Below are 13,970 nucleotides of genomic sequence, written 5' to 3'. Positions count from 1 at the left end.
TATATATATTATATATATTTTATACATTATGCATAAGTATGTTTAGTAGTAAAATGAATAAAATTTTACGTCAATATGGAAGAAGCATAGGATGAAAGAAGAATGAAAGAAACTCGGAGCGGCTGAAATAATTACCAAAATTTTTTCTTCTTCCTCTGGACGTTTCACCGACAGCCAATTCGCTAACAGCCAATTCGCCGACAAAAATAGCTAGCAGCACATTATGTACATTACAAATTAGGCAAATAAATAAATTAATAGGCATATACAGTTCAATAAATGAGGAATTAATTAAGTTAGCTATATAAAAATTGAATAAAAAGGGGAGAATTGATTAGGTTACTGTTTACATACAATTAGACACACAAAATGACAAATTAAAATATAATAATGAAATTTACATTAAAATACATGATCATACAATTAAGAAAATAATTATTCATTAATATATGTAACCAAATTGCACAACATTGTAATATAATAAATATTCAATAAGTCATATTATTGACGGTGTACGAAAAAATATATATGTAGGCCTATTATACTTCATATAAATACTGTGTGAAACGTTTTTCTGTGGCGGGGGTGGGTGTGGGAATGATTTTGTTGTTATTAACTTAAACATTAATTTAAAATAATTACACAACTTAATTTAAAATCATATTATGATTTTTAATTAAGCTGTATAATTTTATGTATAAAGGCCACTTGATAATCAGATGAAAAGGGTCTAATGATTTTTTTTTATTTTTTATTTTTTTTTAAATTATTGATTACATACTAATTGTCACTTGGAACTTCATCTTAATGTTTAGAGTATTACGTTACTACCTAAAACTATCATCGGCATGCATCATCTTATCCGTCGAAGTTTTGAAGGGGTGACCTGCCTGAATGCTTCAGATATCAACCACGTTAGTTAAAATATAACTACCTGTAATTAACTGGGTAAATACAGTTAAACGACCTTGAAGTTTAACTGTTACATTTTATTTTATTTTATTTCATATTCAATCCATCTTGCGGAAACGGACGGTGTGGAGTTTCCAACAAGCACATTTTTTTTTCCCCGATAATTAAATGTGGCTCAAAAGTGTCGTACAATGGTTTCCTACGATAGCGACATCGGCGTGCGCATTCACCATTGAACCATATTATAGAGGGTGACCCTTCCAGCCTAGAGGGTCGAATGATATCGAGGGGCCCTCTTTAAATAAATGACTTTCATCAGCGAAGTCTCTTTACGAGGCTTTAGGGAGTGGAGTTGTTTTCAGTCGTGAGAAAAAAACCAAGACCGTGGGGTTAGAAGGCAGGCATCTTAAGCTGCTCAAACTAAACCAACCTGCTGGTCAACTGTTAAAAGTGACCCCGATATTTCCGATCGATATCAGTATTTTGATGAACAAAAGGACCTACATAACACTATAGCGTAGTGATGACAAACGGTATTGTTCGTTTTAGCCCAGATTAGTAAGAAACATTGGAAGTTCCGAGTACACGATTGTCGAAGATTGAGTCGTGCTTGATTTAATCCCATACGTGTGGCTCTTTATGTTATATTTGGCATACAAAATTAATAGAAAACTTACTAAAGTTTGCCGAGGCCAAAAGCAGGTAGGCCTACTATCCTGTACCGTCGTATTCGGATTTTGTCTTGTGTAACGCCCATTTTTATTGAGTGTGTAAACTGATTCAACATGAGTAAAATTGACAATGGAGAGTATATGCCTATTGACACCGGAAGCTCTGCTTTTCTGAAGGAGAACGAAGAACGTATATATATATATATATAGGCATATATATATATATTGTTATTTAAAGATACAGTTATCTTTGTATTATATATATATATATAATCATGCTCTCTTAGGTTAAGGAACTTTTTGATGAGTGACAGGGACCACTCTTCAAAGAGTGAACGTCATCCTTTGAAAAGAGTGAATGTATTTCACTCCCAGAAAAGTGAAGAAAAAAGAGTGAATGATATCCCTATTCAGTCTCAAAAGAATGAAATTACACTGTAAACAGTGATAACTCAAGCCCTTTGTTGTATTATACAGGCGCTAAACTGAGTCACATGCCTTCTTTGCAAATGCAAAGCCGATTACATTAGAAGCAACTGAATTTTCACACTCTGCTGGTCATGGGCGTCGAAGAGCGATATGGTAGTTCTCAGATGCACGCTGAATAATGTGTAATTGCATGTGTGGGTATATGCATTTATAATGTATTATAATAAATTATCAATCATCATCACCACTGTTATTGTTAAAATTATTATAAATATATTTATTCTAACAATTGATAAGATTAATACGGATGATGATAATGATGGTGGTGGTGATGATGACGATGATAATCTATTGATGCATAGGCCTAATCAAAGAGGAAAACAAAAAAAAATGTTTAGCCATGAATTTGAATAATTATGAAATAATAGAAACACTTTCATCCAGTGACTGAAATAGTTTCCAGCACTTTTTTTTAAATTTATTTATTTTTGGAGGTAAATTAACTTAAATGATGTATAATTATAGTATACTCCAAGTGAAGTATTGAAATGCACGCGCGCCATGGTGTTGGGTTTCAATATTTCGACATTAATTATGCCACATTCATTCTGAATTAAGTTCGAAACATTGAATCCCAACTAGATGCCGTGTATACTTTCTTATCTGAGATCATTTATTGTTTAAATTAATCAGTGGACCTTCCGGTTTATGAATAATTTTTATTGCAATTTTAATGCAATAAGAGCAAATGGATTAATAGTAATTATTTATATTTTTTGTTATTTTTCAATTGACAATTCATACAATTCGGTAATGGATATGTCCGCTAAGCCCATCCCTTTGATATTGCTGCTAAATTCTCATAAAAAACGAAAGTAAACACATTGATTAAAAAAATTAATAATTTTTGCTATTTTTTCAATTGACAATTCATACAATTCGTTAATGAAAACAGAACCATAAAGGATGACAGGTATGAACATATATGGCGCCACCACTTGTTTTGCCTGGTTTTTACGCAACAACCAACCAACCACACACCGGCTGCTGATTGATCATGATTAATAATATACAACTTCAAGATAAGAAACTTCACACTTAGTAGAAAGTGACGCTGCGGAATAAGTGTTTTGAAGTTTACTATTTAATTTATTATTGTTTTATTCTAGTGCCTCTGCACACCAGAAGTAAAACACCAACTGAAGCTCAATTATATGTTTCGAATAGTGAACTACAACGTGATAATTCTCAAACAAGGCCATCGACTGTGTCTCTGAAAATGAATCGATCTGCCAGGCCCAACAGTAGCAGCAGCAAGAGTCTGTATGGAAATACGCTTGCAGGCGGGCACCTCGATGCAGCGGCCGAGTTGGAACTTCAAAAATTGCAGGCTGACACATCAATTGAAGCACGGTCGCTTAGAGCTAAGATTGTCAAAGGATTACCAACAACCATTGAAACAAAGAGAGAAATCAGGTAAATAAAACTCAACAGCAGCATATAATAATCACAAGATATACAGTACAGCCTCGGCTAAGTTTTAAGGTTAAATAATTAATATTTTAAATTTGACGTTTTGTTTTGCGGTAGAGAGGACCAGCCTAGGATAGGGGCTTAGGACAAGCTAGGGCCTTGGCTAGGCCCTAGTTTAACAATGAGGACAACAGTAAAAAGGATAACCTACCATGACCAACTTTGACTCATCTATGTTTACTTAATAGATAGTTGACAAGACTACAGCCAAACAAAGTCACCTTTTATTAATTTGGGTCCCAATTTTCAAGTTTGTATTTTTTTGCCCTGACCTAGCAGGATTAGCCTAGGCCTTACTCAGGTTGGACTCGGAGGCCTAGGCCTAAATCCAAATTGTAATGTATTTACAAATGAAATTAGGGAAAATAAATAGGGACGCAGAAAACGATGCTATCTTAATAACGTTGGTTGTGTAAAGCTTGCACAGAAATCAGCCCTTTTTCCCTGAAATGCGTGAACAAAATTGTAGTCCATTTTTATTTATTTATTTTTTTTTTTGATGGTGGGGGATATTCCCACACAAGCCTGATTTTTGTCTTGCTATAAAAAAAATTGCAAAACATTTTAATAAAGCAAATAAAAATGTGTGCATTCAAGTGTCGTACAATAGTATTTTGACCCATCCATAATTTCTGAAATGAAAAGGTGACTCGTACCATTTGTAATTTCAGAAATTTTTAAAATTTTGATAGTTTAATTACTCCTTTCCAAAAGAGTCTTATAACACAGTAGTACATCATAAATATGATGCAAAGGAAATTGTTAAGTACACCATAAACTTAGGCTACTGTAGAGCCCATCTTCTCCCCCATATGATGGCAAATTAGTCCTTCACTATTAGTGGGTTAAAATACTAAAAGTGACCATTATTAATGACCATTGAAGTTTACATTTTAGAATAGGGATTTAGTTCAGCATTCTCAATTTTCAAACATCCCCTCCCCGCACATGCTGTTTTTCACCCCAACCCCAGCCTATGTCCCTGCACACCAGTACGCACCCCCCATGTTGTTTCGCACCCCCAACCCAAAACCAGTCAATGCCCTTGCACACTAATACACCATCGCAGCTTTTACAAATTGTGAGGATGATATTAAACATGGTTTTTTTTTTTTTAGCCTCTCCGAAGGAGCGAAGGTTCGGGGAGGGTATTGTTTTTAGCCATGTTCTTCTCATGCTGTCGGTGTTGTCGTTGTCTTCCTTGTCTTCGTTGTCGTTGTTGGGTATTGATTGTTACCATGATAACTAAAATTTTGTAAGTCGGAATGATTTCAAACTTGGCAGAATGCAAGATGCCAGTAATAAGAAGAAGCCTATTGTTTTTGGTAGGTGTGTAATTATGCTTAGAATTGCTCATTTGCATAATTTATATGTCACTAATCAGGAAATATTTAATAAATATCATGATAATTCCCATAAAAGATTTCCTACTTAGTTGAAATTGTAATATGCCTTTACATTTCAAAAAACAGTGATTCGATTTGCAGTTGAATTGAAACTTTCCTTCATGTTTTTTTAAATTAATCAGTCCATCATGTATGTAAAACGCAGGAGAGCACTAAATTTCTCTCCTTGGATTACTAAGGAGAGCAATTGCTCTCCTTGAAAATTTCACAGCTTTGAATAGATGCCCCCCCTCTCCCAGGGGTGGATCCAGGTGTCTGAAGTTGGGGGGTGGGGGGAGTGGCGCGCGATCGAGAGACAACACTACCCTAGGGGATCCGGCATGCCCTTGGGAAATTTTGTTTTCTAGACGCCTGGAAATAACTTCTGAGACATTTTAGGCGATCCATAATCGAGGGTCCCCCCAAATCCTCCCCTGCCTCCACTGAAATAAACTCTTACTCCAGAGCCTTATTTGGAATGTCCCCTCTCGAAGTAACACCTGCAGGACGCGGAATATCGCGTTGACATTGTATTTGCAAACATTAAACTAAAGAAATTTCAACTTTATCAACCAATTTTTAAACAACAAACAACTGGAAATACTTGTATTCTCTAGGAAAACTGTCATCAAAACAACGTTTTACCTAGGGAAATCCCCATTTTTTCACCTAGACAGCCCTCAAAATAAAAAATCGCCGACGTTAAAAAATTGACGCCGGTCCTACGCCGGCATTTTCAAAAAGTTGTCAAGTACTAGGCCTAAACCTAGGCTAGTACTAAGTACTAGCCTACACCCACTTAGGCGTACGTGGACCATCGGATCCCCAGAGTGCTGTGAAGTTCTAGGTAGACCTACTGTAGGCTAGCCGCAGTGATAAAAAATAAGCACTAACCATGGATGTTGAAATATGTTTTAATACATATGTTACTTTTGTGAAAACGAATTAAAACTAAAATACTCTGGGCATATTTAACCCTAAAATAAAACCCACCACAGTCAAAAGGATAGCAAACTTTGGTGACAACGAACACGCTCGACTTGCTGTTATTTCTAGAAGATGTTGGCGATGCACACTGCAGAACTTGTGAGTTGGGGATCGTCTTTCACTTTCACTAAAATCAAATGAGAATACCATGAACACCGTGCAGCAAGTTTACAACCTTGCGTTTTGTAACTTGGTGAGCTATCACTGCTCTAGGATGTGTAACCTTGTGGGGGTAGCAAACAATTTTTTTTTTTCTTTTTGATGCTCATGACCTCGTCATGGGCATCCTAACCATAACCCAAACCCCCCCCCTCCGCCCCTCCGCATGAGGAAAATTTGTTGAATTGTATTAAAACAATACAAATATTAATGATAATGATAAGAACCACGGTCACCGTTGGGGTCTAGTTTATTTCTGTATTTGCTGTTTATTTTAAGTAATTGGTAATGACTATTTTATTAAATGTTAAAAGTGTAACTTTTAACTGCCCTTGAAGGTATATTAAGATGATATTAAAACCAAATCTGATAAAATATCACATTATGAACAAAAGAATTATGGTTTGTGTTGTTAGATTTTGAATAGTAAGAATAGAATTATTCCCATAAAGTGCATTTCCTGAACACTGGATATGCTATGCATACAGTATAATTGAACTACATTATAGTCAATAAACTGTATCAGTATTAAACTGTTGGTAGTAAAAAAATAATCTGTAGGCCTACAGGTATTCAATTAGAATGTACTGTACTTTGTGACTAATATAATTTAATACAGTATGCCTATTCACAAAATAGCTGTTTTACAGTACAGTAGGCCTACAAATTACAATAATTTAAAGTATCATTCTAGTATAGTACAGTATCTTTATATATTTAAATTTGCTTTGTTTTTATGTACTGTACAATAATAACACTAGATTACAGTATAACACTGTTTAAATACTATTTTATTATAGTATAATAAAATTGTATAATAAAATACTATTTTATTATACTGTTTTACTATCAGTATACAGTGTAAGTACAGTAATTAAAATGCTAAAACAAAAGTGACTCTTACTAGTAATATTAAGTCCTGTAGTTATTGTATTTTGTATAATCTGAACTGTACTTTAACTGGTACCAAGGAATATTATATTATTATTACTAGTTACTAGCTACTTTCATTCTTATTTGCTACGACTATAACTAGAAGACAACAATTATTTATATGATGAGCTATACTAATGGTAAAACCTATAAAACTAGGCTGTACTAGCCTCAGAATTTTGAGAAATTTACATACAGCACATTTAGTGGGTGCATTTTAAACACAATCAAACAACATTTAACAGAGGATCAATACCGTAATCAAAATGACAGACACATCAATTTAGTGTCTTCCAACAGTGATTTAACTATTATTACAGTAGGCTGCACATTCATGACTGAAGTAGTATACACTCAAAAGACCAGCAATACTGCAGTTGAGAAGACAAAACAATTCTAAAGAATCGGGCTGTAAGTAATGCTTGAAAATCAAAACTAGTGAAGCAGGATGCCGCCTTTGCCTGTATATGAAATGCAGGTAAAGTTTGATGCTTACACAGATTGACTAGTCATACTCTGTGGTGATATGTACGTTGTGTTGAAGCAAAGATCAATATTTATTGTTACTACCGAGCACAGCAGCTGATACAGTATTATAATTGTAAAAATATTCTACAGTATTAAGATGAAATATTACTGTATAAATATAACTGAAGGCCAAATTCTAAAAGCGATATTTTGATACATTTTATAAACAATATGTTGGGAGGTGACTACAGTATTGTACAATATTTATTTTATGGGTCATCGATGCTCTGTAGGCAGTATTTATTTGTATCCATGGCAGCATAAAACCAAACTTTGTTGAAGCAGTTTCTATTATCAATTGTTTAAATTCTGTGGTAGGATTTCATATGTTCACCATACTGTATCCTGTATTTACTGTACAATGTACATTCAATAAAACCTATTAATAAATATGACCAGGAAGTGAATATTGTCAACAGATATCTGAATATTTATACTTCTGCTGCATTTAATTTTCTAATTCAGATTTATTTTATGTAACCATTTTAAATTAAACCGGACACTCCTATACTAACCTGTAATTCATTCCTTCATTATATCAGAAAAATCTTAAAGTGTAAAACTACTTTTGAAGTATAAAGAGCTGATAATTAATGTTCATTCTTCTGGTGGGGTAATGTAGCATACCTCTACTTCTGGTATCTGGTATCTTTCCATCAAATCTGATTAAATCCTGTAATATTATTTAGATTGTTAAATCTTCCTTCCTTTTAAAAACAATGGCATTTTATTTTTATGTAATTTTGGTGGTTTTATTCGTATTTGAAGAAGTTCTAAGCGTTTGTTGGAGAAAGTATACTTTTTTAATAGGGTTGCTAGTGTCGAAACTAACTCAAGCTGTTTAAAATTGCTTATAAGATTTAAATGTTAATCTATTGTACAAGGAATACTATTTTCATGTTTAGTTAATTTTATTTACAAGTTTAATTTATATTAGGCCTAGGCCAGTATACAGTAGTCACTATTTATTATGCAACTTCATGGCTTATCTCAACATGGATGGAGAATTTTTTTACCAATATTAAAATTAATTTTAAAAAGTATTTAAATTAAGTAATTAATTTAATTAAACCCATTTTATACATGCTGAGCAGAAGTTTATAAATCCTTTTTAGACTACAGTATAAATCCAAGGTGAATCTGATACAGTACTGTGTCATTCATACAATTATAGTAAGGCGAGGCTTTTTTTTATACCTTGTAAGCGAACCCGCAGAATGCAGATATTGATGATTTCGTATAAAATTAAAATTTCTGGCCAATATTGCACCCATCGGTGCAATATTGGATAATTTCAGAAAAAATTAAAGTTTTTTTCTTTATATTTAATTACCCCCTCTGCTGCCTTGAAATCTCCAATTTAGATAAGATGTATATTTCTGCCTTAAATTTTAAGGATTTAACCATCCCATGTTTACGTTTTCACCAATAAAATTTTATTTTTATTTTCTTCTCCGTCTGGATGTTTTTGACAAAACTATTTGCTAAGTAAGAAAACAAAATTTTATTTTTATTTTTATTCCACCCTCCTCCGATGATCTTTAAAAAATAACACATGCGAAACAAGGAATAAAAAGTCTCGCCTAATTTTTAAACAAATATATAAACTCGCCCGCTTAACAAGTTCATAGTAAATCTTGCATAATTGCAACTTTGAAACGTACCAACCATATAAAATACTCATTGTTACCATGTGCAATAAGAGTCTTTAATGAACACTTCAGTAGATAATTTCCTCATCAAGTTTACCATTTTTTCACTGTACTGTATTCTATGCTAATATTCCTCTCCCCAACCATACGAAATATAGTTCAACCATGTTTAATTCCATATTAATTTTTATATTATATATATTATTATATCAGTTAAATGTTGTCTTACTTTTTAGGGTGTTGTTTTCAATTTTCACTGTTTGCTATTTTTGTATCAACTCAAAGAAACAAATCTTGTACCGGTATGTATAATGATGATAAATGAATCTTGATTCTGATCAAAAATGAAACTCAATATCTCTTTCACAGTAATTATATAAACATCTGCATATCTTTTATGCATTGTGTTTGTTTTTGCTGTAATATGATATTATTGAAGAAATGTATGTATTGTCTGTATCATAGTTGTAATTATCTAAACTTAAGAAGGTAAATATTTGATTGAACTTCTAAATAACCTTTGGTTACTGTAAAAGATACTGAAATACCATTCTGTTGTTAATTGTGTAATTATTCAATATCATTAATTTAATGTCAATCTTAGTATTGTACAGTAATATGGTACTATGTATACATACTGTAGGCCTACTGTAAATTCTACAGGTCCTCTTTATCACAGCAGACAACATAATACATCTATTCTTTTATCACTGAATGTATATTTGGTCAACGATTTGTCATGAGATTAAAGCATGAATATCTTGTTCAGTGAGATAATGATGTTGATTCAACTATTGACAAACCCTTCTACAGCTTGCCTACTACTACTGCTTGTCAGCTGATTCAAACCACATTACCAGTGGTAGCACTGTGCTAAACTGTCAGCAGTTCCTGTTGTTGTCCCTGTTTTTACACAGCGCTGCGACAGGCTGCTCATCTCCCATTCCATTTTTGAACATTTATTTCTTTCAAAACTACAAAATACAAGAAACACAGATAGCATTAGCACTATGATAAACAACAGTACTACGAATAGGTAGGAAAACAAAAAAGTGAACGTAATAAACTCCATCTGTCACTTGGTCTTCCCCTCTTCCTCCTTCCATACAGAATATAATTCTAGTGATTATGGCTTCCGACCATCTATCATCCATTCTTCTCACAAGATGTCCATCCCATCTTCATTTATTACTCTTTGCTGTTGCTACATTTGGCAAGACATTTTTTACCTTATTTCGCAAACTTCTTTTTTTTTAAAGATCGTCAGAGGAGGGCAGAATAAAAATAAAATTTTGGTTGTTCATTTACCAATAGTTTGGCCAAAAAATCCAGACGGAGGAGAAATACAATACAATTCTATTGGTAAATGTAAACAGTGTAGTAATAGGATGGTTAAATGCTTTAAATTTATATAATTAGGAAGATATACATCTTATGTTAGGGCACTTCAAGGCAGCGGCGAACGTAGTAAGAATAAAGAAAAACATAAATTTTTTCTGAAATTTCCATTTTTTTCATGGCGGTGGGAGCACTTTTAGCCCAGAAATTAAATTTTATTTTTATTCAAAATCACTATTATTATTGGCTGGTGGCAGGTTCCTTTGAAAGGGTATAAAGTCTCGACTCTACAAATATACAGTAGAAGGATATAATGGATACTGTAAATAAAATAGTAGATGTTATACTGTAAAATCAACATTTTTTATGTACACTTCCTGAAACTGAAAGATTTGTGAATGCGAGTCTCAATTTTATTCACATACAATACACATCAGTTTGCATTTTTTTTTTTTTTTTTTCTTTTGTGATTCAATTCTGGTAAACATTACAGACTGCACACTTCACTATAAAATTGCCATTAAAATGTATACACTGCTGTCTGTCTGATTACGTCTACCATGTGTCCTGTACACAAAAAATAATCTATGGATCAATATAGAATGGTACTTAATTAATAATCAGAGAAAGAGATGATACAATTTTGGGAAGAAATGGTCATAGGTCAAGTTCACAGAAATGAATTTTCTTACCGCAAACATCAAAGAAAATAATGGAAGCACCCATCATACACAGCCTGTGTATTGTACAGTAGTCACACACAGGGTGGGAGGTATTTACTCTATTGAGTGACTGACATTCTACAGTACTGTAGTTGATATTGTTTAATGAGTGTTAGATTGCAGTTGTTGTTATCGTAATAGTTGTCATTATTTGTTATGTTGTTAACTTTCATCATTAAATTTCAGTGGGTCATAAAAACGTACCAGTACATAATGAATTATTTCTGTCACTGGAATAAGAAAACAAATTATTCGATTTATAGTACTGTATTTTAATACTATAATTATTAAAACAAATAAATACAAGCTGTAATACGTAACCAACAGAAATACACTAGGAGGTTTTGTATGCACTTTAAAGTGCAGAGAATTTGACTTCAGAAATTGGTTCAGGGTGGTCCAAGAATCATTTTTGGCTTGGTATTAAACATATTTTCAAAATGTGGCAAAAGGTCAGGGTAAAAGTTAAAGCTAAGGTCCTTTTATCTCCGCAACCACAGGTGGTAGAGAGTTGAATTTGATGCCAAATTGTTTGGAACATGCATATTTATATTTGCTCTAATAGAACATTTTGCTAAAAAATGACTGGAAATGCCGGTTCTGACCTTAGACATGCTTCAAGGTCATAGCCATATTGTCCTTATATTTTCGCAACCACTGGCGGTAGAGAGTTAATTTTGGTGTAAATTTGTTCGGAACATTCATGTTTCTATTTCGCCTAATAAAAGAGTTTGCTAAAAAAATGAACGGAAATGCCATTTCTGACCTTCGACATGTTTCAAGGTCATAGCCATATGGTCCTAATATCTCCGTAACCACTGGTGGTAGAGAGTTAATTGTGGTGTCAATTTGTTCGGAAAATATTCATGTTTCTATTTGGTCTTATAAATGAGTTGGCTAAAAAAGGACCAGAACTGCCATTTCTGACCTTTAACATACAGTATTTTATATATGATAGCCATTGAGTCGTTATTATCTCCGCAACCACTGGTGGTAGAGAGTTAATTTTGGTACCAATTTGTTTGGAACCTCTATGTTTCTATTTACTGTAATAGAATTTTTTTCTAAAAATGAGCGGAAATGCCGTTTCTAACCTTTGACATGTTTCAATGTCATAGCCTTAAGGCCAACTCAGACAGCGTCGGCCGACGCAGCCCGACACGATTTGTGTCGCGTCGGGTCTGAGTGAGTTGAACGCAGACGCGATGGTGTGCGTCGGGGGCATTCGCGTAGTAGAATATTAAACGTGTTTAATATTTCTCACGACGGCTTAAGACTGTCCCCGACGATAAATCGGGTCGGGCTGCGTCGGCCGACGCTGTCTGAGTTGGCCTTTAGTCCTTATATCTCCGCAAGTATTGGTGGTAGAGAGTTAATTGTGGTGACAATTTAATCAAACTTTCATGTTTCTATTTGGTCTAATCGAACAGTTTGCTAAAAAAAATGGCTGGAAATGATGTACAAAAAAATATAAACCTATACATACAGTGCAAAAAAAATATTAAAATTACAGTTAAATTAATAAAAATATATACAGTACAGTGACAGAAGACCAAAGTAAGTTGTATGCCTTAGAGGTACTGTATGAGTTGAAGTGTTATTGGACAGTATTCTGTAAAGAAATTAAACTATCTGGTGAATACTTTGTTATATACTGTAGGTGACAGACATATGGCAAAAATGAGTTTGTTACGTTCTGTTTGTTTTTGTTTTGTTGATAAATCATGGCTGATCTACAGTATTAAAATTATTATACTCATTTAGTGGATCACCAAAGGCCTATAACCAAAGTGGGTCCCTGGGGAAGAAAGGGTTTGGGAAGCTCTGCCTTGACCTTAAACTGTGAGGATAAAGAGGAATGTGCTGTGCGAAAAACAGTTCTTATTTATTAATTTCATTATAGTCTGTTGAATTGATTAAGTAATTCATTTCCTAATGAGCCAAGTTACCTCTCCTGTACTGTACTTAAATGGCTAGTATAAGACCAGAGTAGACAATAACGTAGCCATGGTGATAAATAAATAGAACTTGAATGAAAAGGACTTGTTTACCATATTGAAAACCCTGGGAGACTACTAAGCCATATTTAATTCCATCCCTCGTGTGAGGAACTTAATAATTTCATTTTTGTGTGAGGAACAGAAATCAATAATTCATTCCCGGTGAATTAATAAGCAATTAGAAGAGCTGTGAATAATAATAATAATAATAATAATAATAATAATAATAATAATAAATAATAATATTTATTCGGCAAAGTAAAATTACAATCTTGTCAGGAGCAAGGAATAGGCACAAGCCCAAACAGTAAACTGCCCTTTCTCCATCATCAAAACAAGTAGGCAAAAGAGAAACATTAAAAAATATAAATGATTTAAAGTTATTGTAACTTAACAAAACTAAAAACTTAACTAAAATTAAAAATCCTGATTTGAAAATTAACAGTAAAATAAAATAAAAAAATAAAATAAATAAATAAATAAAAGGTAAATTGTAAAAACAAGGAATATTCAAAATATAAACAGAAAAACACAAATTTGAAAAAAAAGTAGTACACTATAGGAAAATTTCTTTTAAATGTTAGTTTTGATAACCAGCTGTTGTAGCCGTCATAGGTTGCTAATAGTGGTATGATCAGTATACTGCGTGCGTATTTATGTTTAGCTTTGCCTATGTTGATTTGTGCTCCTGTACGCGTTACTCAATCACAGAGCTAGCGAC

The 13,970-nt window shown here is 33.2% G+C and overlaps 1 protein-coding gene across 2 annotated transcripts in view; it reads left to right on the top strand.

The window, feature by feature from the left end:
• Window positions 1-1,427: 1,427 nt before the first annotated feature.
• LOC117113946 (transmembrane channel-like protein 7) overlaps window positions 1,428-13,970 on the top strand; it is a 45,055-nt gene continuing 32,512 nt past the window's right edge. Inside the window, exons 1-2 of one of the 2 annotated variants that reach the window (XM_033257458.1) lie at window positions 1,428-1,773; window positions 3,182-3,488. In XM_033257458.1, coding sequence (XP_033113349.1) covers window positions 1,698-1,773; window positions 3,182-3,488 — 383 coding nt within the window. In that variant the 5' untranslated portion in view covers window positions 1,428-1,697. Of the gene's footprint in view, window positions 1,774-2,175; window positions 2,207-3,181; window positions 3,489-13,970 lie in introns of those variants that run through there. The other variant, XM_033257459.1, reaches the window with a different exon arrangement.

The sequence above is a fragment of the Anneissia japonica genome, unplaced genomic scaffold (genome assembly GCF_011630105.1).
Source record: "Anneissia japonica isolate Jap-2015-1 unplaced genomic scaffold, ASM1163010v1 scaffold287757_len172727_cov147, whole genome shotgun sequence".
NCBI classification, from domain to species: Eukaryota; Metazoa; Echinodermata; class Crinoidea; order Comatulida; family Comatulidae; genus Anneissia; species Anneissia japonica.
The sequence above is the reverse complement of the archived record's forward strand: the minus strand, read 5'-3'. Positions and strand labels throughout refer to the sequence as shown.